A 23665-nucleotide genomic window follows, 5' to 3' on the forward strand; every position below is an offset into this window, starting at 1 on the left:
TTACAGCTGATATTTATTTTTCCCTGCCCTTCTGACATAAAGAATAAACAACCACACCACTGATATGGTTTTTCTGCTTCAGTTAAGCAGCCTCCAAACCATGTGACGCCATGCCAAAAAGTACTTTTTACACTAGGATGGAAATGAATATTGGTAATTAACATCTGCACATTCCTACTTATCGTGCTCATGTCGATATTCTACATCGGCCGATGCAATGGTAATGTAGATATATCGTGCATCCCTGGTTTTAGCAGTTTTGAAACTTTAATTGTAATATATTTAAATACCTATTTACACAAATGTATAAACAGACAGAAGACGTCAGTCTTCCTTTAGGGTGAAAGATATATTTGTCAGGAGTTGATTTAAAAATGACAATGACAGAAAATTTAAAAATGCCTCAAAGCAGAATATGGAAAACTCTATAAAAATGTGTGTACCACACCGAACATGGGCCACAGGAAGCCAAGGAGATGATGGTCATTAGGAGAATGTCCTTCGGACAGATGAGACAAAACTGGGCCTTTTTGTCAAGGCGTGTCAGTTCTTTATTCACTGATGCAACACTGAAGCACACCAAGAAATGAACTCTTGGTTCATTTCTTGAAAAATGAAATGTGTTATATTCTGGGGCTGCTGTGCTACATCTGGTGCAGGGCGTCTCGATGCGGGGTCTGATGAAATCTTAAGACTCTCTGGGTATTCTGGACAGAAATGTGCTGCCTTGTCAGAAAGCCTGATCTCAGTCACAGGTCATAGGATCTTTCAACAGGATAAAGACTCAAATGACCCAAGAATCACCAAGAGCAAAACACTGAACTATTCTGAAGTGCCCTTCACAGCTCCAGGAATTGTTCGATTACGTGGATTGCCTCCAAAGGTTGTGGAACAAAACATCAAGTACAGGCACCATCGTTTTTGTTCAGGCCTGTTCCATTAGTTTATTTTTTGTGTTTAACCATACAAAAGTGATTTTCACTGGTTTATTTTCAGTAAACTTTTATTCATTAGTACTGTCATCAACAGAGAGGCACCATCTGCCTCCTCACCACAAGGTGTGCTCTTTCACTTTTTATTGCTGTGCTGCCGTCTGTAAACGTGTTCATCTTGATCTGAGTTGAACATTGCTAATCTCTACTTCTGTTTGGTACTTTTATATTAATAACACTAGGCTACAAAAAATTTTTGTTTTGAAGTTTTGCACCGCTGAATCCAAAAATGACATTGATTTTTCTCAATCAGGTCAGGTTTTTATTCTAAATTCATGTAAAGAAATCTGATCTTCTGACTAAATTACATTTTTGTGACATTATCAGTTCATTTCTGTTCATATTACTCATCCAACAAAGGTTTTAAGGGGGAAAAAAAAGTCTAACACAGTGTATTAATTAAATGCTACAAACTTGGATTTCTATAAATTGAATAATAAACACTAAGGGTAAGTACATGTAAATTGAACATTATGTCTTCGTTGTGTAAAATTCTCCGTCTCTTTTCTGTCCTGATGGAATCTCTCCTCCTGCTCATCACTCATTGATCCAGATGTCAGAACAAGTCTTGCATTTTGATGCTCATGTTGCTCCATATTCAGAAAGTTGACCTGATTGAGCAAAACCAATGAGATTTTTGGATTCAGCTCATCAACACGACCCTAAAACAGTTGAAAACCCCCTGACAATTTTTTTGGCTGCTGACCAGAGTTATTATGCTGCAATATTTTAATTCCCTTTGGGAGATTTTTTAGGATGCATTTTAATAGCTGTTGTGCTCATTGGAAAAAACCACAATAAACTTGGAAATGAAAGAGGGTTTACATCATTAATATCAACTTGAAATTTATTCTCATACTGGGGTGGTGATGGTGATGGTGTTGAGGTAGAGCACCTGCCTGTTTATGGCATCTCTAAGTCCTTGATGCATTCAGTTCCTGAGTCTGGGACCTTACTTGCTCTTTACCTATTTTCTGTCTTATTTGCTGCAAATAAAGGCCACTAGAGCCAGAAAAACCTTCAATTTCTTTTTCACTAAAGCTTGATTAAAAGTGATGTCAACAAAACTGGAAAATATAGTTTTCAAACACAAAAGCTAAGGAGCTATTCTGAAACAGCCTTTATATAAAACGTGAAACATTGTCCTTTATTGGCAGGACTTTGCAGGGACATTGGAAGCTGTATTTCAATGTGAGTGTCATTTTAATAGAACACCCTTATAATTATGAACATTACTGGTGAAGTTTATTTGAAACATGAAACTATGTCAGTTTTACCCATTTTCACTTTAATATGTTTAGTGCTGTAAGAACAATTTGCCTCCTTACAGATTTCTGTTTTGACCTTTTTGTCATGTTTCAGACCATTATGAGACCATCCATTCCATCCCATCCTTTTTCTATACACCTTTGTCTCTAGTGGGGTCAGGAGGGGTACTGCTGCCCATCTCCAGTGAGACATTTGGGGTGAGTGGTGGGGTACACCCTGGACAGGTCGCCAGTCCATCGCAGGGCCATTATCAGACCAGTAAAATCTAAATATGTACAAAATTATTTAATTTATTAAGGGAGACATCCAAACCAAGCTGCCCTTATGGGAAAAGTTGATCTACTTTATTAAATCACAAATACAGAGTAATTAATCATATTTTTACAGTTAGTTTTCACGGGCCACACTCAGGTCTGATTACTGATTTGACTTGTAGAATCAAGAAATATCATTGAACAAGAACCTGACTGACAACATGAGGTAGGCTCAAAGATTTGGAAAGCCAACACTTTTGACTGACTCAAACTAAAGAAATTCAAGGCAAATAGTAAACAGTTCTACTGTCATCAGTTTTCAAAAGGTAAGAAAACCGTTTCTAAGACTTTGGAGCTTCTTCCCAGAATTAGCAGGCCTCCAAAACGTATTACAAGAGTAATTTATGTGGTTGGTGCAAAACACACAGCTAGCCAGTTCAAAGGATGGCTTCAATCTGATTGGTTTGCACATCAGAATCAGCTTTATTGGCCAAGGTTCTGTAGAAACAAGGAATAAGAAATTGGACTTTAATTTTACATGCTCTTTGTGTACAGACTTCACATATAGACAAATCATTTTGGCATAGATGAAATTTAAAAGGAAACTAAATCAATAACCCAGAAGAACTTCTAAAGTTCTGCAGGTTTCACCTGTCTAAGTTAAGTTCTGAGTTAATGATTCACCAACAAGAGACACTGGGCAAAATGGCCTCCAAGGGAGGGTCCAAAGCCAGAATCACAGCTGGTAAAGAAAAAACAAAGACAGGCCTCTTGTTTTCCAAAAAAATCAAAATCTTCATGGTCCTCAAAACTTTAGAGAAAATATTGTTTGGACTGATGAGACAAAAGTAGAACATTCTGGAAGACGTATCGGTCAGGCTATATGATTGCATCTGGTGTTGGACGAGCTTAGTGTTTTATTACATATAAAATTAAGAATCCTGACCATTAATGCTCCCATTTTAATACATTTTGATCTGAAAACCGAGAAAGAATATGGCTCAAAGAACATGCGTATTACTCCTTGGCACCATCGTCTCACAAGCACAAGATCCCAGGTTTAAATCCTGCCTGGAGTTTTTCAATGCTGAACTTGGACACTGTTGTCCAGAGGAAAACTGCAGCTCTAAATGTCTGACAAGAAATGTTGAAAACCAGAAACCAACTGCTTAACTGTATTCCATGTGCAGGTATGTTGTTTTTTTTAACACAGTTGTTCCGATAACTGTGTTAAAAAGGATAGCAGTTGAGCTCAGGACCTATACCATTTTAACTGGACTTGAATGAAAATGAGATCTTGAAAATCAATTCCTTGTTAAAACAGAATGAAATAAAACAGGATCAGCTCAGTGAAGCTAAAAAAAATACAAACATTCAGCTGTTTGTATTTTCTGGATCAAATATTGATCCAGAAACCAGCCTGGGTTATGGTTTAAAATCCAATTAAAGAATGCAAGCAGATTTGTATTTCTGGACACCTTTAGTATCTTAAAATTTTTTTTAAAAAAAGGTAAATGGAAATAAGCAGGGGAAACAAAAAATAATTCAGATCGATACAGAGTGGATCTGGATCAATTAGTTCCTTCATACCTCAACATTTACTTTTCCTCTTGCACAAACCATCTCATATTTAAACATGGTCATTTTTGCTGGTATTTAAATATTTCAGAGAATTATGAGAGGTTATAAAAATGTTCAAATCAAATTTATGTTTTAATCAAATTTTGAGAATTTTAATTATTTCACAGGATGTATGATATAATATTAGCGTCAGCTGACGTTTGTGGGTTCTATTAACAAAAAAACAAAACCAAAATATATATATGTATATATCTCGGTCCAATAAGTAAAATTGTGCCGACATTAACTGATTTCCATCTTGGTCGTGTGATATTAATAGTGATGCAGCGCAGGATTCAATTGTGTTTAACTGGAGAAAGAAGCAATAACAGCAGTAGTTGTGTTTACATTGACCATTTACTTGCGCAGTTTGACATTTCAAAAATGAATTTGACAAAACTCGTTTTTCGATACGTTTTTATCACTACGATGATTGGCCGAATAGAAATTGGTTTATTTCACAAAACTGCAATGAAAAACTTTTAATAAACACCTTTTTTTTTTTGCATCACGAGTCACAGGCTCAACAACCGGATGTTGCCACTCGCGCAAACCACAAAGAGGAGGAACAGGAAGTAGTTGAAGGACTGTGGCACAGCAAGTTTTATGATGACATGGCGCGTGAACAAACTTTTCACGTGTGATTTTGTGTTTCTTATTCAATGGAAACATTGCCAAATTGGTTTTTTTTTTCAGAATTAACGGAATATTGACAAAGTTTTGCACACAGTTTTATTGGAAACATAGCTAATGTGGTTGTTTTCTCATCGTGTATTTTTGGTTGGATATCGGCCCAGATTTTCACATTTGTGCATCCCCAAATATTTAAATTTGACTTATGCATTGATAGAATATGATGCTTGTTCAGATCAAAAAACATGGTAAAAAAATACCTTAAGTCATCATTTGTTGAAGCTGGTTAAGCTTAGCCAAGTTTATGGACAGTGTGAAACATTTTTATGACAAGCAGCTTCATTCCATTCTTGACTTTTTAGATCAAGAAAGATTAAACGACAAAAACAGGACAAAGGACCTCCAACTTGTAAATTAACATACAGTCAATTAAATTATCAACTTATGTGGAGGGGAAGATGGTGAGTCATATCTTTTATTTTAGCAATATCTGTTAATTACATCACCAGTTACCCAATGTAAAGACACGAACCAAATACAGCTCCATGTCAACGAGCTCTAACGTGGCACAACATCTCGCGTGCAGTTTATGTTCGTACGACACAAAAGAATACATCAGAATATAACTTACCAGCGTCATTTGGTAACAGCGTCATACCAGCAATGCTATCCTTTACAACAGCGCCCCCCGTGGCTAGGCGTCTCCCCCTCCCAACTACAATCAAACGGAAGTCGAAGGGTTCTGGCCAACAGACCACGCCCATACTGCAAGCTTCCACATCCCATCCCGAATATCTTCAATATACACACAAACACACTTGTTATCAAAATATATGGTTCTTTAACATGCAGTGTGATTTGCAAGCAGCTATGCGGTCTTCTTGGTTCCATCCTTCACGGTCCATTTGTCCGGTTCGGGTCTGTAAGGGAGATAACAGAGTCGAGACAAATAACTCCCCCCGCCCCGTGTGTGTTACCCTACTCCTAATCTCCATCTGAGGCCGCCATGACGGGATGACGGTGTTTAAACCCGGCGCAAACAACATGGCGGAGGCTAAACACAAGACTCAAGACAATATATTAAATACAGAACATCGATGTCCACATCTCGAAGACGAAGACTATTAAATTAAATGTGTTCACACAACCTAATGTTAAAAGAACTGTCAAATGTCAAACCACGGAAACAATAAAGAAAGCACTATAATAAGAACAAATAACCCGTTACAATCCAGATGAGTTTTGCTTCCGTCGCAATTTCTTTAAGCTGTACTTCTATTCACAGAAGAAAACATGGATCCAGATGCCTGCTCGTGTTGATCTGAGAGAGCTCACCCTCGAGCCTCGAGTAGCTAGTGACATGTGAACCCCGAGAGGAAGGCGTCAGAAGGAGAGCAGAATCGCCCTGGGTCTCTTCCTGTGGGTATCCAGCGTCAAATCCTGTACTTCTCCGTTGTTTGCGTAGCACGAACACGTTTCACCCAGGTGGCTTTTGTAAGATGGCGTCTGAGTCTGCGCAGTTCCGGAAGAAGAGGACGGCGATGGTGACGTAACAAGAAAAAAAAGCGTGTTATGTTTTTTTTTTTTTAACAGTGAATGGTCCTCATGTGCACGCCAGACCGATGGAGTTATCGACGACCAGGACGGATTTGATCTGGCATCAGGACACACTCCGTGTGCTCCTATAGGCAGAAGGTAATGTGCGTGCAGATAGAAGAGCACGTGCTGGGATATGTTTGATGTTTGGTGGGCAGCCATTACTGGGCTGTGACTATGGCCTGCAGCTAGCTAGGTATTTCTGGCTTAACAGCACAGTGATATATGTACTATCGGATCTACTGAGAGCACAGAACAAAGACAATCTTACTAACATACACGGCATTTCATTTGACTCTTTTTATCAACTGCATTCTTCACCATCTTGCTGCCATTAGTCGCTGGCTAATGGCAGCTTTTACATCTGAAACATAATCAACAGGATAGTTAATAACATTATATGTGTGTCTTAGCAGAGTGGGTTTTAGACTGAGCATACATTTGACCAAGTCTCCAAGGTTATTCATTTGACTGTGAAGGACTAATCTTTAAACCATTGTCCTTAGTCAAACAAAAGAGCAGCTAGTAGCTGTTAGCATTGATTCCAATATGGAAGAACCACAAAATCTGTTGAAGGTTACCTTCTTGATTTTTCTTAAACGTTGATATGTTTTTTTCTCTTTAATAACAAACCTTTCCAAAAGAAATCAAGTTCATAATCTTAAATCAACGTCTAAGGTAGAAGACCGAGAAGCTAACCATGGCTAACCGCTATTTTGTTTGAACTTCTCCAGAATTTGACATAGTACCTGAATCATACCAATATTTAAGCTTCCTCTTGTGTTTCAATCCAGTTTTGTCCATCATCTAACCCCGATTGTTCCTTGTGGGTTGGTGCATACCTCCAGCAATCAATGGGCAAATGGCGGGTACAGATCTCCAGTCCATCACAGGACAAACAACCAAGCTTAGTGGCTTATTCTTAATGTCAAGAAAATTAAACAAGAAGCAAGTTAACCTACTATGCAGCTTTTTTGACTCTGGGTGGAAGCTGTAGTACTCGGAGAGAACCCACAAATATTTATGGAGAAAATGCAAATTCAGTACATAAAGATTCTGATTTGGGTTTGAACCGAGGACCTTTATACTGCACAGCAACAGTGATAACTGCAGTAAAATGCAGCCCCAACCAGTATTGTTTGACTTATTAACTTTGTGCCCAAAAGTTGCTGCTTTCAACAGAAGACTATTGAGAAAGGTTTCCTTCTACTTTAACAGCCAGTGGCCTGAAATAACTTTCTGTGATCTTGACTGATTCTTGGTGTTGAGATATGCCAATGTTGTGAAAAGCCAGGTATACCATCCAGTTTAAGGTTCTATTAATAGAACACCTGGATTGGCCAGTTTTCTGAATATATTTAGGTCATAGTGTAATGCAGCTTTGCCCTCACCCCCACTGTTGCTGTGCACTGCTGATCAGCTAGCTAGGAACCGGCTAAAGTTGCTTTCAGTCAAATTTGGCTGTTGGGTATTACTCCTTCAGTTGGAACTCCATTTGGCAAACTTCAAGTTTTAGGAAAGTTTGATGGCAACTGTAACCACATAGCTTGTCTTATTAACCAACTTATAGCAGCTGGTTATAGTTGTTACTATTTAAAGAACAGGATGATGAGAAGAGATAATAAATATCTCCACAATGTCTCAAACCATCATATTTAGTGGTTTGTTTACAATTTTGCTTAAGTAAATATAGTTGGAATAATTATTGTTTTTCGGACAATTTACTGACATCTATAACTATGATGAGGAGATGTGTTCTGTATTTCTACCGATATTGTGACGCTCTTGTTAATTTGTCCTGACATTTATTTCTGGCTATCCCACATTTTCTTCAATCTTTCCTTCTTTTCCATCTCCACTCTCCCTGAATATTAGCATCTTGGTCACTAAGATTCATATCAGTTGAGGGAATAAAATGAAGTCTTTCAAACTACATATCGTATTAGCAAGCAGAGTTTCTGTTAGGAGGCAGAGATATTGTGCTGGTTATGACTCCACATATTGTACAACTTTAAACTCCACTAAATAATATCTGTCAGCAGAATGTCGGGTGTAGTTGTTTTATTTAAATAAGGCAGTTGTCATAGATAATGATGTAGATGTAGAACCTGAGGTTTTTCACTCGGTTTTTTTCCACACAACATGACAGAGTGTTGGCTGAAAGTTGAATTCAGCAACTGTTTCAGCAGTGGAGACAAAACTGAACTTTGCATATACAGACCTATTCATCATTGAAAAGTTTTTTTTCAGTAACTAAATGTACCAAGTCAAATATATTAAATGCAATAACTCAGCTTTCTTTGTTAATTGTGATGATTTTCTGCTTCCAGCTAATGAAAACATGACATTTAAGAATAAAGTATTACATCAAAGCAATACAAATCATTTTTAATAAATAAATGTGGTGGTAAGAATTAGTTTTATGTCTGCTTAATTTTCAAAATAAATGAGAGTGTAATTTATTGAAAATGACTGTAGAACCAGGACATGAAGTGCAGCTGGAATGCCTTCTTACCAACACAGTCATGTTGAAATTACAAGTTTGACTATTTGGGGGACATTTGCTTTGTAATATAGAATAGGAAGAGTGCTATTAATATTTTAGGATTTTAAACCTTCAAACACTTGCTATCATACAATCAATCAATCACATTTTATTTGTATAGCACCTTCCAGCAACAAGGCATTTCAAAGTGCTTTACATCATAAAAACTAAAATACAAAGTCATAGAACACAGTCAACAATAACACAGTACTATGTGTTACTAAGATCCAATAGGAAATGCTTATAAATGTATCCATACAACTATAATTAGATGTGCGATGGTGGGTTTTACAAGCAGTGGCCAGTTTACCAGTAGTTGTTCTGGACAATATGTTTGGGGTTTTCCCCCCCATAAAAACTACAACACATGCAAAATTGTTTGTTTAAGCTTTATTTCAGTTCTACAATTACATGTAAAATATTAAATTAACAACCAAACCTGTCCCTCCGGTTTCTGGATGGAGACAGAAGTTTGGAATCTGTGTGTGCATCAAAACCTGTGTGTAATGTTCACTTAGCTGACTGTGGTGTGTGTCTGTTGTTGTCATGGTTTTAAATGTGCAGATTACAGTTTTACATAACAAAATGTCTGACTTTATAAACTGCAGGGGCAGTTTACACACTCACACTACTTTTGTACCTAGAAAAATTTGATAGGCTGTGTAAAATTGGCTTGGTGTCCCCCAGTGAGTGTCAGTTTTTTTTAGGCTGATGTCACATTACAACTATTTTAAGAGAGAAACCCGTTTCCCACTGCCCATAAACGCATCCTGATGAGCCACATACCAGGATGGAAAACAAGAAACCTGTTCTTTTTCAAGATGTATAAAAGTAGGGCTGGATAATATAGCTTAAAAATAACATTTCTAGTTTTTTTTTCATACCAAATCCAATTTCTGATTTTAATTTTTTTTTTTTAAATCTAATGTTCTTAAAAAGAAATTCCTACTGGCAGAAAATATTTTTCAAAAACTGGATTCAGTCTCTTCTGGGATTTGACCCGAATTCAAAGTCCAAATAGATATAAGCCGTAAAGCAAGATGGCAGAACCAGGCTGAGCTGATATCACTCTGAACAATGGAAGCCCAAGGAATGTAATGGAGAGAAAAAAAAAGAAAAAAAAAAGATTTTTCTCCAAAAATCAAATCATCATAAACAGAAAGTTTGATTAATTGATAAAATTGGTTTATTGCCCAGCTCTGTTTAAAAGGAAACTGCATTCTCTGTGACATATGTAGTTGGTTTAGGCTGCCAGAGAGTGAGAGAGAGCAAGACCTTCTACAGATAATGGCTTTCATTGTCTTTCATAAAATATGTAACTTATTGTTACATGCCAGTAAAATATAATATAGAATATTATATTGGGATATAATATTCTAAAGTATATTTAGAATTTAATTGATAAAAAAAAACAATGGTGATATTCTGATTTACAATGGCAGCTCCCGTAGTAGCGTAATGGTTCTGTGTTCCCAATATGATAAATTAACAACAGATAATGAAAAACAATATTTGAATTTTATTCTATCTTCATCTTATATTACAGTTTTCAAGAGAAATCCAAATTGGCTAACGTTGTTAGGATGGAAATGAGCTACAAAGTTCTGATCGGTTCATCTCAATTGTGCAGTGTTGAGTGGTTTGTCTCAGAGTTTTTAGGGGGACTTTTTTAGGATCAGGAAAATGTACGATCCAACTATATTTAGATAAAGACTTGAGGCACAATTCATCGTTTACATTGTTGCTCTAAGCTGTACATTTAAGATTGGAAATATCAGTTTGCTGTATCCAAAATCTCAGATGAAATGTCCAGCTGTACTGACACAGTATGGATCTTGTTTTTCAGGATGCCATCTTGAAATATTATGCCGAGAAGTGGGATCCTTCTGGGGTCGGTTCATGGCCTCTTTGAAGACTCGTCAAGGTATGGTGATCCTGAAGGAAGGGGTGACTGCCCCTGCAGCAGCTCCAACGGCTGATCATTCACCTGCATGCCTTGTGGCTGTAAGACCAGGAAAGGTGCAACACAGTGGGACTGTCCAGGGCATCTGTGTGTCCACCAGTGAAGCAAATATTAGTGGAAAACAGAAGATGCACCCAGCCAAGGAGGCCATCATGAAGATGGGTGAACTCAGGCATCCCACCTGTATAAACTCTCCTTCTGATGTCCTGTCACCTGACTGCGACTGTAAAGATGTCAAAGTGACACTAGACAACAACGGCATGTGGAATGAGTTCTATAAATGTAGAACAGAAATGATTCTGACCAAGCAAGGGAGCAGAATGTTCCCTTACTGCCGCTTCCGCGTCACTGGCTTGCAGTCATCAAGGAAGTACTCTCTGGTCATGGACGTTGAGCCTTTAGACAGCAGTCAGTATAGGTGGACGGGTGAGAGCTGGCAAGTTTGCCGAAAAGCAGAGCGTCATGTGAGGAGTAAGCCTTTCGTTCATCCAGACTCCCCAGCAACAGGTCAGCACTGGATGCAGAGTCCAGTGTCCTTTTACAGACTGAAACTCACAAACAACACCTCAGACCAGGAGGGGAACATTATCCTGCATCCGATGCACCGCTATTTACCGCAACTGCATGTGGTCCAGGCAGACAAAGCCATAGAAGACTTTAGACTGAACGGTCCCAATGTTCTCACTTTCACTTTCCCCCAGACTGAGTTTATAACAGTCACCACATACCAAAACCCCCAGTTTACCCAGCTGAAGGTGAACTACAACCCGTTCGTTAAAAAACTGAAGGAGGACCGGGTCAATACATGTGGCTTAAGACTCAAAGGAAACGCGGACAAAGATTCGAACAGTTACGAAGGCAAGACGAACACTGAGCAGCATCCCGTGAAGAAGAGCTTAAAGATTTTGCTAGCAAACCACAAACCCAGAAATTCAAAAGCATTGGACGTGAAACTATCACCGCCAAAAGAGCCTCAGGAAAAATCCACAACGAGCAACACCCAGCCAGCCGCTGCCACCACTCCAGTGGAAAGTCCCAGGTAAGTCCTGACAGTTCAATGTGAAAATATTTTACTACTTTTTTGCCACAGCAAGAAGTCTTTAGGTCCAAGTCAAGATGTCATTAAGGCAGCGTTCTTCAAGAAGTCTCTGTTTCCACGGTCACTCAAAGCCCTGAAAGACTAGGCTGGTATTTTGTATAGAATGAATGGCAAATTTCATCTCAAAAACGACTACCAGATCGGTCTGGCTTTCTAAAATGTTTTCTCTTTGATATCTGGTGGTTCTCAGTGTTTAGTAAACTCCCTCTGATAGCATACCAAAATGGATTCTGTTTCTTGAGAAGACCTTTTGTCCTGTAGAATGGAACTATCAGTTTGGATTACCTTATTGTTGCAGAGGTTTATTTTATGAATTAAGTACTGACATTTGTCCCGTTGTTTCCTTGGTTTTTAGCAAAAAACATTCTCTAAACCTTTGTGAAACCAACCCAGCATTGCTTTAAATCACCTACCTGCATTTTTTAAATATAACTGTACATTCCTCCTATTTAAAAGTAAATCCTAGTTTTAAATTTTAAATGAACGATTCTTAAATAAAACATTCCTGCTTATAAAACATATATTTTAATATCCATGCAACAATAATTGTAATGAGTTAAAATAAGTATGTTTTTTTTTTATTTAAAATTTTTTCAGTTTGTTTGTTTAATGCATCAATTTGTACTGACACTGCAGGTAACTTTACATTCATTTATCAGCCATTCTAGCACAAGAGCTTTAACTTCTCATATCAATGTGTGTTGGACGTGTTAAGGGTATCATGAGTAGGTTTTAGAAATGAAAATGTGTATTTTGAACTGATGCATAATACATTTGTTTTCCTTATCTTCATTTCACCTTTTTTTGGTACTATTGTTTACCAGGTCGCTATTAATAGATATTTCAATAGCTTTATTTATAGTCATAAATAATAAAATAAAGGAGAATATTATTTGAATGTTCATTTATTTTTGTAACTCCATTCTGTTGGTGGTTGATGCAGTCTTGTGTTTTTTTTTTGTTGCTTTTTTTCTCTCTGTTAAAAATAATCAAACTCTGCCATTGCGTCTTTCCTTCCTGTTGGCCATGTTTGTTTAGTCTGAACAAACATGGCCATCATCAAACTCGCGTTTGATCTCGAGAATGAAATTTGCAACTCATCACATCCGGACACCACACACCATAGGGCCAAACCTTCTACACCTCAGATTTGGTCGTGTCTATGGGGTCCCTCGCATTTTGAAAATGGGCAGATAATTTAAAAATCCTGCTGTCTGAACCTTAGCCAATAGCAGTATAGTTACAGAGATAGGTCAGGATAACCTAAAAAAGTCTGACATTGGGTTTTATCAAAACGGAAAGTATTAAGGATAGTCTCCAAAGTAGACCGGGTGTCTGCTGCGTGGTCTAAAACCGAGAGCTGGGCTGAGAACTAAAAGATTCCCCTCTACTTTTGGAACCTCTTGGGACTGCTTTTACAGCACATTAATGACATTTATTGGCAATACAGTCACCATGCTGGAAATATTAAAAGAGATTTAATTCAATGTATTTATTTTGCACCAATTTACAATAAATGTAAATTTAAAGCAATTTAGAAAAACAAATTCATATTCTTTTGTGTAGAAATATTGTAATAAATTTGAGCCATTTCATGCCCACTATGCTTCAGTTTAATCACACTTATACTACAGCACACTCAAAATCAGCTAATGATTTGTATTGACAGATAGTAAACAGTTAATTATTTATCTCTACTTTATAACAGTCCCCCCTTCAGTACTAATTTCTGTGACCTGTCTATTCCAATTTTGATTGATTTTGTTTTTTCCCCAACACACTTGCTTTTTAAACAGTTGAATGTAACCAGCATTGATCATAAATGCTGCAGGTTTTTGATGCTAACAGTGGAGGGTCCAGTTTTTCCACGTGTTGATTGCCAATCAAAGCCAGCTATTCATCTTTTTATTGAATTCTTTGTAAGTGGACTAAAAAGAAACATTGATGTCGAATATCAAACAGATGTAACATTTTTGTAGCATAGAGTGCTACAGTGCTAGGGGTAATGAGACTGTCTTCCTCTTTTTGCTCAGCGTCCCTCCACCAGAAATGAGCAGATTTAGGTCCAGTCACTGTTGAAGATGGATATGAATTCTGGATCTTTTTGAACTATGCCACTACAGAAACAAAACAACTAAAATGCTAGGGATTCTATTACGGGTGCAAGTGGCTCCAAGCAAACAATTAAAGTTGTGCATTTTTTCTACTGTATGCTTTTAAATGTTTCTTTACCTCACTTTTTGTCGTCAGTTGTGTAACAAAATGGAAGTGTACTTATCCGCTGCCAGATTGAGCAAATTGACACAAGCAGTATCAGTAAATATTAACAACAAAGTGTGCCGGTGTCACTAATGTGTCATTTCTCTCTGGTTTCCTTCAGCAGCAGTTCACGTCCAGTTCCGAAGTTAATTTCTGAGCTAATTTGCGAGGCTCATGTCTCACTGCAGAGATGTCACAAAGAGCAACGTGGCAGCAACCACAGCAACTGCTCTGGAGCAGCACAAGCCAACACTACGTCCACAACTTTGACAGACAGACTGACTAAACAGAATATTGTTCACAAGAACAATGGATCTCTCACTACATTCACCAGGAAAAGTTCAACTGTTGAAACAACCAGAAATGTCAAAGACAACGAACATCTGTCTAACTCTAACTCTATTGCCGATGCCAGAACAGTCTGCTCCTCTGCTGCTCCTATAGAAGAGGAGGTTTCCTTGAACAAATCACATCAACAATGTAACGTAGGTGCCGAGTCGGATGGTGTGAAGCAACAGAAACGACCAGCTCGACTTCCCCTACCAGCACTTGCACTTTTTTTGAAGCAACATTCAACAAAATCTAAGAAGGCAAAGAACACACCGGAGTCTGCTCCTCAAGCACCTCTGCCCGAGTCCTGTGGTTCTCTGAGTCCTGCCGCAGCGCCTCAACAGGAAACCAGCGTCAAGCCCATCATGGAGGACTGTGGAGGAAACAATCTTCTGTCAGATGAAAAGCTTTTAAATGTTACTGAACAGGCAGCTGAAACGAATCCCTCCAGCCCATCCGGTCCAGACCTTTTCACTGCTTCAGATGCAGCAGTTCCAGATCCAAAAGCTAAAGATCCCTTCATCACAATTTCTGAATGTTTATGCTCAGAGTCAACAGCCCCTGACCATAAAGCATTGATATCCAACTCTGAGAATACATTCGACTCGCTTGAGATGTCTGCACTCACCCTTTCCGCATCGTCTACCTCTGGATCACCTGATTTGTCCTTGCATCTCAGTTCGGCGTTGTCTCTCCCGGACTCCCCCAAAGCAGCAGCAGAGTCCTCCACACCACCTTCAGGCTCCCGCTCCTTGAAGATCGACTCTCTGCTTCCGGACCCTCAGTGTTCCTCGTTCGACTTTGACCCTTTGTCGCCAGCAAGCTCCCCAGAACCTTTACCTCCTCTTCCAGCCTCATTAGCTTTAGAATTTGACTCTGCAACATCTGCTGCAGCGAGTACTCCGGACCCCCAACACTGCAGAAACTCTTCAGTCTTTAAATGGCATACGGTGTTACCTCTGTCTGGGACATATGCAAACTCGTCTTTCACAACATTACAGCCCCAGCAGCAGTCGTCTTCTGTAATGTCGGTCACTTCGCCTTTGTTGTCCTGCCTTCCTGAACCACAGAGTGTTATATCTTCGACGCAGACCACTCCAAAAGACTCCATTCCATCATTTCAAGACAGTGAACAGTCTCTGCCTTTCCCTGCAGAGCTGTCCCCCCTCACTCTCCAGCTCCCGCTGTCTCCAACCTTCTCTTCACTGGACGAAGACGGCTTGTCGCCCACAACTTCCCTCTCAGAGCTTGTGCACTTTTTCTCCACCGACGACGACATCGGGGTGGAGTTTTCCAACACGGACGTGGTGGCCGTGACCAGCCAACCTTTGCCAGTTTCGGAACCGGCGCGGCCCTCTGTGCCGGTCCTGCCAGTCTCAAGCAGCAAGCCCTGCAAGAGAAAGAAATCAACGAAGCTGGCCAGGTTGGAGGTGGGTCAGACTGGGAATGAGTACAGGAGTAAGCAGCCCAAAGTTGAAGAGGTTGAGGAGCAGCTTTTTGTCTCTTTCACATCAAAGGTAAAGTGAAGTTAAATGTCTGGTGGAAAAATGTTTAAAAAGGATAGTTCCAGATTCTTATGTTTGTGCTACATGGGCCCTTTGGCTTTAGCTTTAGTAGTCCTATGGATTCCTGGTGTTTTGATCTGGGAGGTCTTAACCATCCACTGAAGAGAATTCCCTCTTTTTCCTGTTCCAGTTAAATACATGGGATACTGTCAGGAAGCATGAACCAAATCCTAAACTTCCTCTAAACATTCTTTGCTTTTACTGTGACTTACTGCTGATATAGACTTCTTACACAAAGTGATTGATTTATTTTCCAGAGGTGGAGAAACATCCATCCATTCATTGATTTCATCAATCCATCTTCCTCTCCTAACTCAATCAATCAATCAATCAATCAATCAAATCTCACCATGAACAGTGCAGCACCCCTTGACTCCTCAGATGGTTGGTTCCATAACTACCAAAATGTTTTGGAGTACTACAGTGAAAACATCTGAATTTATTATAAAAATGTCAAATATAATAGAGGTCTTCATTATGTACAAATCTGCATGTGATTTAAAGCAATGCCTCAAGCAGCCATGTTTCCAAACATCTGTCACTGCAGAAGCATTTATTTACATCTCTGTTTACATCAGTAGTATTGATTCTGATTCATATCATCAACCAATCATTTGTGTGCATGTTTGCCGTTACTGTATTTTATAGACTTAATAATCACTGTCTGTTGTCATTATTAACTTGTGGACTAATAATTTTGCTGTATTTTAAACATTTTCCCATCGATGTATTTTGAGAATAAGAATTTAAAAATTCCTATCGTTTCAGGAGGCCCTAAAACTCCACACTGCCGAGTCATCTGAAGAGCTGCACCCTGACCCTCAGCTGACCCCTGACCCCAAACCTGAGGAAGAGACGGACGACAGCAGCAGCAGCAGCAGGGGTATTGCAACAAGCATCATTCTTTATCAAACCATCCGAGTTTGATGAACAATGTTTTCATCTAGTGAAGTTGAGGTTGTGTTGGTTATAGATTCTGGTTATCAGATGTTGGTCAGCTTTGGGGGCTGGGGGTGTTTAGGGGGACATGATGATGAATTCAAGTCTGACATGAACCTTCACAATTTCAACAGAGAGTCTGGAGGAGACAATCGCAGTTCATGAGGCAACTCTTCTTCAAGACTTGAAGCTTATGAAACACAGGCAGGTCATCCACCCTGTGCTGCAGGAAGGTATGCATTACTGCCTTCTAGGGGTGCACCGATAAATCTGCCGGTCCATAAATCTGCCCATGATTTCCCTCATTTTAGGTGATCGAGGTTTCAGGCGATACTTACATGTGAAACTGATCTTATCCACTGATCTTATTCAAAGATCTGAAGATCAGCCACTTTACTGATTCTTTTTTGCTCTGCTATGAGACTGACCATTAGGTCACATCTACGGTTAACAACAGTCATCACAATGTTGCTAACTCGTTAACTTTGTCACTATATTTGGCAACTTTTCAGACAAAAAAACAACAACAAAAAACGGTATTGGGGAAAATTGGAATCGGCAAGTCAAAAAAATAAACAAATCATTGATTGGCCAGAAAAAAACTACAATCGCTGCACCCCTACTGGATTCCAATGAGTTGACTTAAAGCTATCATTGGCTCTAAGATAATGTTTCCCTCCTCGTGTTTGGTGATGTTTGTGGCCTCAGTTGGTCTTAAGATGACCCTCCTGGATCCGGCGCTGTCCATTGACCTGCAGTACCTGGGAGTCTCTCTTCCCATCCCCCTTCCTGGAGTCGTTACGGAGCCACTGACCCAGACGACCCCAACCTCTCAGGGTAGGCATCCTCACAGACTTGGTGCTTTTATTCTGAAAGAGTTTCTGTGTTTTGAGATAAACAGAACTAACCATAAAATGTTTTGAAATAAATCTTAACATGGTAAAGTGCCACTGATCCAAAATCTAATTAGCTTTTTTTTTTTTTTTTACTCTTATTCTTTTGTCTTTAGGGGGTTTTGCTTCATTTCAGTCCAGAACTGGAAAAACTACAGATTTGACCCAGATTAAAGGCTGGAAAGAGAAGTTTACCCCGTCAGAGGCCGAATCAACGTCTGCTCCAAGACCTGAAGGTGCTTCACATCATGTCCTCAGCTTTAGTTAATTCAGCACAGTGCAGAAGGGTCCATAACTCTGGAACCTCTCCATGTTTAAACTACAAACAGATGCATTTTCTGAGGAGTTTATGTGTGTCAGACACACCGACTAATTCATAAGTTGTCAAATAGAGAAACAAATTTTTTTTTTTTTTAGTTTGTTTACAAACATGCAGTCCATTTGGAAATTATTCAAAGTGGTTAGCTTTTTTCAGATTCTATGATATGTTACAGCGTCATTCCAAACTGTATCAATGTCTTAGCTGTCATGAGGACACTTGTCTCCTCATGGACCCGTCGTCTAACATGTGAGCGTTTTGGGGCAGACAGTCAAAGTTTTACACACCTGAAACTGCTGCTCAAGTTATTCAACAGGTTGTTGCTATGTAACCAAAAAGTGAGTGAGTTAAGTTGATGTCACCCACCTTGCCTAGTTGACCCTGAGAGGCTGAGTGGCTAAAGCCTTTCCTCTGCCTTCTTCTCCCAGAAGGCTGTGCGGTTCTGGATTAGAGTTCAGTGAAATTATTGAATATTCTGTTAGATGTATTATCTGTTAGTATTGATCACATCTCTGTCGCTGTACAGTATATAGCTATAGATATGTTAATATAATGCGCTGACGTTTATAGTTTTTGCAGAAAAAGAACACTTATTTTAAATTTTTACACATCTCTTCATTGATAGTAAATAAACATGCTGACTCATTTATATACACATAAATATGTGCTCAGACAAGAAACGCACACAATTGAGGGAAAAAGAAAAAAAAAACAGCAGCGCACCAACAGTACCAATCACCAAATGCCTTCCCACATGTTGAATCGGATATCATTTTGAACTAGAAAATGAACACTTTTGCTTTAAATCCTCCTTATATGTCTCACTCTGTATCCTGCAGCTGGTCCCAGTGCCGACCTGCCAAAGAAGAACCTGTCTGCGTTCTGCAGCGACATGCTGGACGAGTATCTGGAGTCAGAGGGGAAGCTGATCGACGAGCGCGCCTCCAGTTTCTCCCAGCCGCCAGCGGAGGCGCCGTCCTACCGGCTCCCTGTGAGCAGCACCAGCTACGTCCGGACTCTGGACCACATCCTGAAGAAGCCCTCAGCCGGCTCGCCTGCCTCAGACATCATATCTGGGTTCATCCCGCCATCAAAGAGATCGCGACTCAAAGAGAGCGCAGCCTGCCGGAGGGCGGAGAGGAAACCCAGAGGTCCCAAACCGAACAGAATCAAAACTGCTTGTGCTGCTTCGGACTTTCCAGAAGCTGTGCAGTTGCAGTACTCCGTTCCTGGTTCTTTGACCACAGAACCTCTGAATGGGCCCGCTTTTACAAAGAGGAGGAGGCTGAAACCCAGAGCGTCCTCTCAGACCCTCTGTGTGTCCACGCTGCTCAACGTGTCTGAGGAAATGGCTCCGCTGGAGTCCGACTCTGAGCTCAAACCAGACTCAGTGAGGAAGCAGCCGTCCAATCACTCTGTGGATGGCCAGAGAAAGGAGAGCAGAGTCACGGTGACCCGGGCCTACGCCAGGCTCAAGGAGCTAGAGGACAACGTGATTCTGGAGGGCCGCTTCCAAACCGGCATCACCACAGAGAGGGCCACCGTTGCTCTGATGTCCCTCTTCACTCAAACTGTGAGTTCCAGTTTGTTTACCAGAATGGGTCCGTGTCTCTGTCGTCTCCTTTTAGAGAAGAGAGATTCAATATGTCAGAGAAACTAATGAAGGCTCTCTCTTTTATAAAAATATGTTGTTGTTGTTTTTTACCCATTTGTTAAAACTGTCACTATGTCATGACAGTTTGGTATGAGACAGATAATCTGTTTCGGCCCTGCTGACTGTTTTCCACTCCCCACTCAGGGTTTTGTGAGAGAGAATCCGACAGCACCGATCAAGCTAAGGCAGAGACAAGCTCTGAACTGTTTGAACGGGTTCTGCAGGCTGGGGTGCATCTGCTCCAGTTTGTCTCACTGTTCCAGGATCAGCCACTGTGGCCGGCCGCTCTGCATGTTCGGCTGCAGCTGCCTTAAGCAGAAGGTGGTTCTGCTCAAGAACCTGGACAGCTCCGACGCCAGCCCCTCCTCCCTGCAATGCAAACTCAAGAAGAAGAGGAGAAGGATGATGAAGATGGCCTATGGTACATTTTTAAATTCTGCCTTCATTGTTTAACCAGAACAAAATATTTTAAGTAGAAGCAGCTTGTTGTTGACGAGATGTAAGCGTGCTCCAATCCAACCTGTTGAACTTGCAGTCCTGAAAGAGGCGGAGACTGTGGCCCACCCTGCGGAGCGGGTCCGGACCCTGTGGAGGAAGAACGCTGACGCCTCTGATCCAGAGCCAGTCCATGCGCCGAATGTGGCTCCCTTTCTTCAGCCACCTGTAGTTATTCTTTACAGCATTGATACCTGCACAATACGAGTAAAGGGGGCAGATATGAGCTGAAGTGAATGCTGTGATTTTTTTTTTTTAAGTCTGTCCAGGTGAGAAGGAAATATCGCAGCAGCTGTGCCAGAGTTCGAAGTTTCATCAGGAAGACGCAGAAACAGAAGGTAATGATGCTCAGATCAGTGGTGGGGACCACCAGCCCTAAAGCAATAACCCTAAAGGACTGGCTCTACTTCACTAATCATAAACATTAGTTCTTCTAATGCTAAAGAGCTATACCAACATTGGATTTGGAGGAGGCAAATGCTAAATTCAGTCATGTTGATACCCAACATGTGTTGCAACACATTACATCACCCTCATCAGAATCAGATTTGTTATTGCACACCTACCTGGACGGTTTGTGCTTCAGAAAGTGATTCTACAGAACAGACCTTTCACTCGTGGTTTTTATTGAGTTTTGCTAACTCTGGTCCTGACTTGGCCTGATTTGGCCTCATTTAGGCCAAATCAGGCCTCATTCAGGCCAAATCAGGCCTAAATGAGGCCAAATCAGGCCTGATGAGGCCTGATTTGGCCTCATTAGGACTTTGGTTAGAAAAGACTCAGGACATCAGTAGATTTTACCCTGTTTAGTGTCATTCTACAGCAATGCATTGTGAGTAGAGACTAAACCTAATTTTCTGCACCACATCGGGAGTGAAGAACATGACAAGTATCTGTTTTGGAATTGTTTTTATACAATAGCATTCTGTAAGGACATGACTAACCATTTGCACCAAAAAGGCAGATCCATATCTGAATTGCTCTTGACCCATTCCTGGACCATATGACTTGTAGTCCAATATTTACCCAACAGGAGGAGGAATCCAAAAATCTGATGTCATCCAGGAATAAAGATGCAGGACTGAAAGTCCACAAACATGGAGAACAAACCCCTACACAGACTAATGTTACCACACCCAGACCTCCTTCTGGTAAGTTCATGACCAACCCATCATGGTGGATGTTTTCCCATCAGCTTTTAGTGCTAGTTGTATTTTCAGATTCATGTCCTGAGCGTAATGGAGAGCTTTTCTCGTTCTTCAGCAGCAGATGCAGGCGAATCACCCAGCGCTAGCCCTCCGAGTTCTTCAGAAGCACTCCGTTCTAAACCATCGAAACGCCTCATGATCCTGGCCGACTGCAAGTGGGTGAACGACAGCGACCGCAGCTACGTGTTGAAGAAGCTGTGTGAGGCGATGGCTCAGGACCAACTGGACAGACCTTTCTGGATCAAAAACTACCTCATCACTCCGATCGACGAGACAGTGGATGAAACTAACGGAAACAGGTGCATCGAGTATAAGGTCCAGATCTCTACACCCATTCTGGACAGGAAAAAGGCACCAGCCAAAAAACCAGTGACTCCTGGAAGGAAACGAGGCATCAAACCAGCAGCTCAACACAGACAGGTGAAGAACGAGTTAAATGTTGGTCCACATCTGGAGTGCTATTTGAAAGCAACAGAATCTTATATGTCAACTTGAACAAGATCGTAGAAATAGCAATCCTGATAATACAGCAAATTTTTTGCACTTTTCAAAAACCATTAAACTTGATGTGGGCTTGTTTGGCATCACAAAACCTTGGCACCTTACAGTCATTAAATCAACCATAAACTTCTCTGTAAACCAAGGTATTTTAGAGTCAAACATGAAGCCATCTGTTCAGCAGTCCTTGTCCAAACCGAGTCAACGACTGGTCAGTGATCCCAAACTGGCAATACAATGACCCAGTTTAAGTCCAAACCTGAGCCTTATTGAAACGCTTTGCTCAGGCCTGATTGAGTGGCTTGTGTTGGGAGATCCCACTGAATCGTTTGGTAGACTCAGTTGTTCCCATGCGAGTATAATACAAAAATTTATTTCCAAATATTAAAATACGTTGTAATCATTAACATCATCGTCGATATTTCCAGCCATCTTAGGCACTTTCAGGACTCTTCAATGTCCATGCAGAGACGGAAAAGGGTTGTATTGTCATATTAAGAGAAACTCTGAATTTTCCCGTTTGTAGCTTCAAACTGTTTGCCGCTCAGAAGTGACTGTTCTTCCATTTTGTAGTGATTGCTGGTGACATGTGATGTGCCCTTTTTTTCCATTGTAGTTTTAGTTAAACAGGGAATCATTTGATTTCCTTGTTATATTGTGTCCTGGACCTTACCCATCATGTTTTGTCTTTTAGGACAACTGCTCTGATTTGATTTCAAAAAATAAGAGGCCTCCTAAAAGCTCGAAGAATGTGATGAATCAGTCTTCCACAGACTCTGTGTCCATAGAGTCTCTAGAAGACTGGCAGAAGGAGGTGATGGAGGAGGAGCCCATGGCGAAATGGCAGAAGGAAGTGATGAAGGAGGAGGAGGAAGAGCTCATGGAGGACTGCCAGATGGAGGTGATGGTGAAGGACAAGCCCACTGTAGACTGGCAGAAGAAGTTAAAGGTGGAAATGGATCCTTTGGAGCAATGCCAGAAAGAGGTGAGGGAGAAGAAGGAGCTTATTAAGAACTGGCAGAACAAGTTAAAGGTGGAAGTGGAGGCTACGGAAGACTTTCAGAAGGAGGTGACGCCTACGAAGAACCCTCTAAACGAGGTGGAGTCAATAAAGGGGTTCCAAAAAGAGGTGGGGTCTACGAAGGACTTCCAAAAGAAGGCGGAGTCTATAGATGACTGCCAGAAAGAAGAAAGGGAAGATTATATGGAGAAGGATGGAGAAGGCTTCAGACGTTATAAGGCTAGACATGAGCAGAAAAGAAGCACAGAAGGGTTAAATTCAGATAAGAAGAGGAGGACTGGCATGTCTCTGCCTTTCCCTTTACTGGTGGGAGTATCACCTTCTGGCTTTCTCTCAGCCAATAAGAAAAAGCCAGGAGGATCAGCAGATGTGATACAGGTAAAAGGTCATCACTTTGTTTCTCCTGCCTTTATACTCAGTGACATCCCTGGTTCTGGTTACCCTACAACATAGTTTTCTAATAAGTCTTGTAATGACTTCACTTCATAGCTTCATCTTTTCTAGCTAACTCAC

The 23665-nt window shown here is 40.5% G+C and overlaps 1 protein-coding gene across 6 annotated transcripts in view; it reads left to right on the plus strand.

Annotated features, from left to right (window-relative positions):
• Positions 1–6168: 6168 nt before the first annotated feature.
• mgaa (MAX dimerization protein MGA a) overlaps positions 6169–23665 on the plus strand; it is a 33573-nt gene continuing 16076 nt past the window's right edge. For 2 of the 6 annotated variants that reach the window (XM_032547454.1, XM_032547453.1), the window contains exons 1-14: positions 6173–6463; positions 10756–11911; positions 14352–16077; positions 16894–17008; positions 17199–17297; positions 17773–17901; positions 18074–18193; positions 19116–19849; positions 20075–20351; positions 20466–20593; positions 20686–20763; positions 21459–21576; positions 21689–22053; positions 22826–23530. In XM_032547454.1, the coding sequence (XP_032403345.1) occupies positions 10809–11911; positions 14352–16077; positions 16894–17008; positions 17199–17297; positions 17773–17901; positions 18074–18193; positions 19116–19849; positions 20075–20351; positions 20466–20593; positions 20686–20763; positions 21459–21576; positions 21689–22053; positions 22826–23530 (5697 nt within the window). In that variant the 5' untranslated portion in view covers positions 6173–6463; positions 10756–10808. Of the gene's footprint in view, positions 6464–10755; positions 11912–14351; positions 16078–16893; positions 17009–17198; positions 17298–17772; positions 17902–18073; positions 18194–19115; positions 19850–20074; positions 20352–20465; positions 20594–20685; positions 20764–21458; positions 21577–21688; positions 22054–22825; positions 23531–23665 lie in introns of all 6 variants that reach the window. The other 4 variants (XM_032547455.1, XM_032547449.1, XM_032547452.1 and 1 more) reach the window with 4 other exon arrangements.

Source organism: Xiphophorus hellerii, chromosome 19, assembly GCF_003331165.1.
Source record: "Xiphophorus hellerii strain 12219 chromosome 19, Xiphophorus_hellerii-4.1, whole genome shotgun sequence".
NCBI classification, from domain to species: Eukaryota; Metazoa; Chordata; class Actinopteri; order Cyprinodontiformes; family Poeciliidae; genus Xiphophorus; species Xiphophorus hellerii.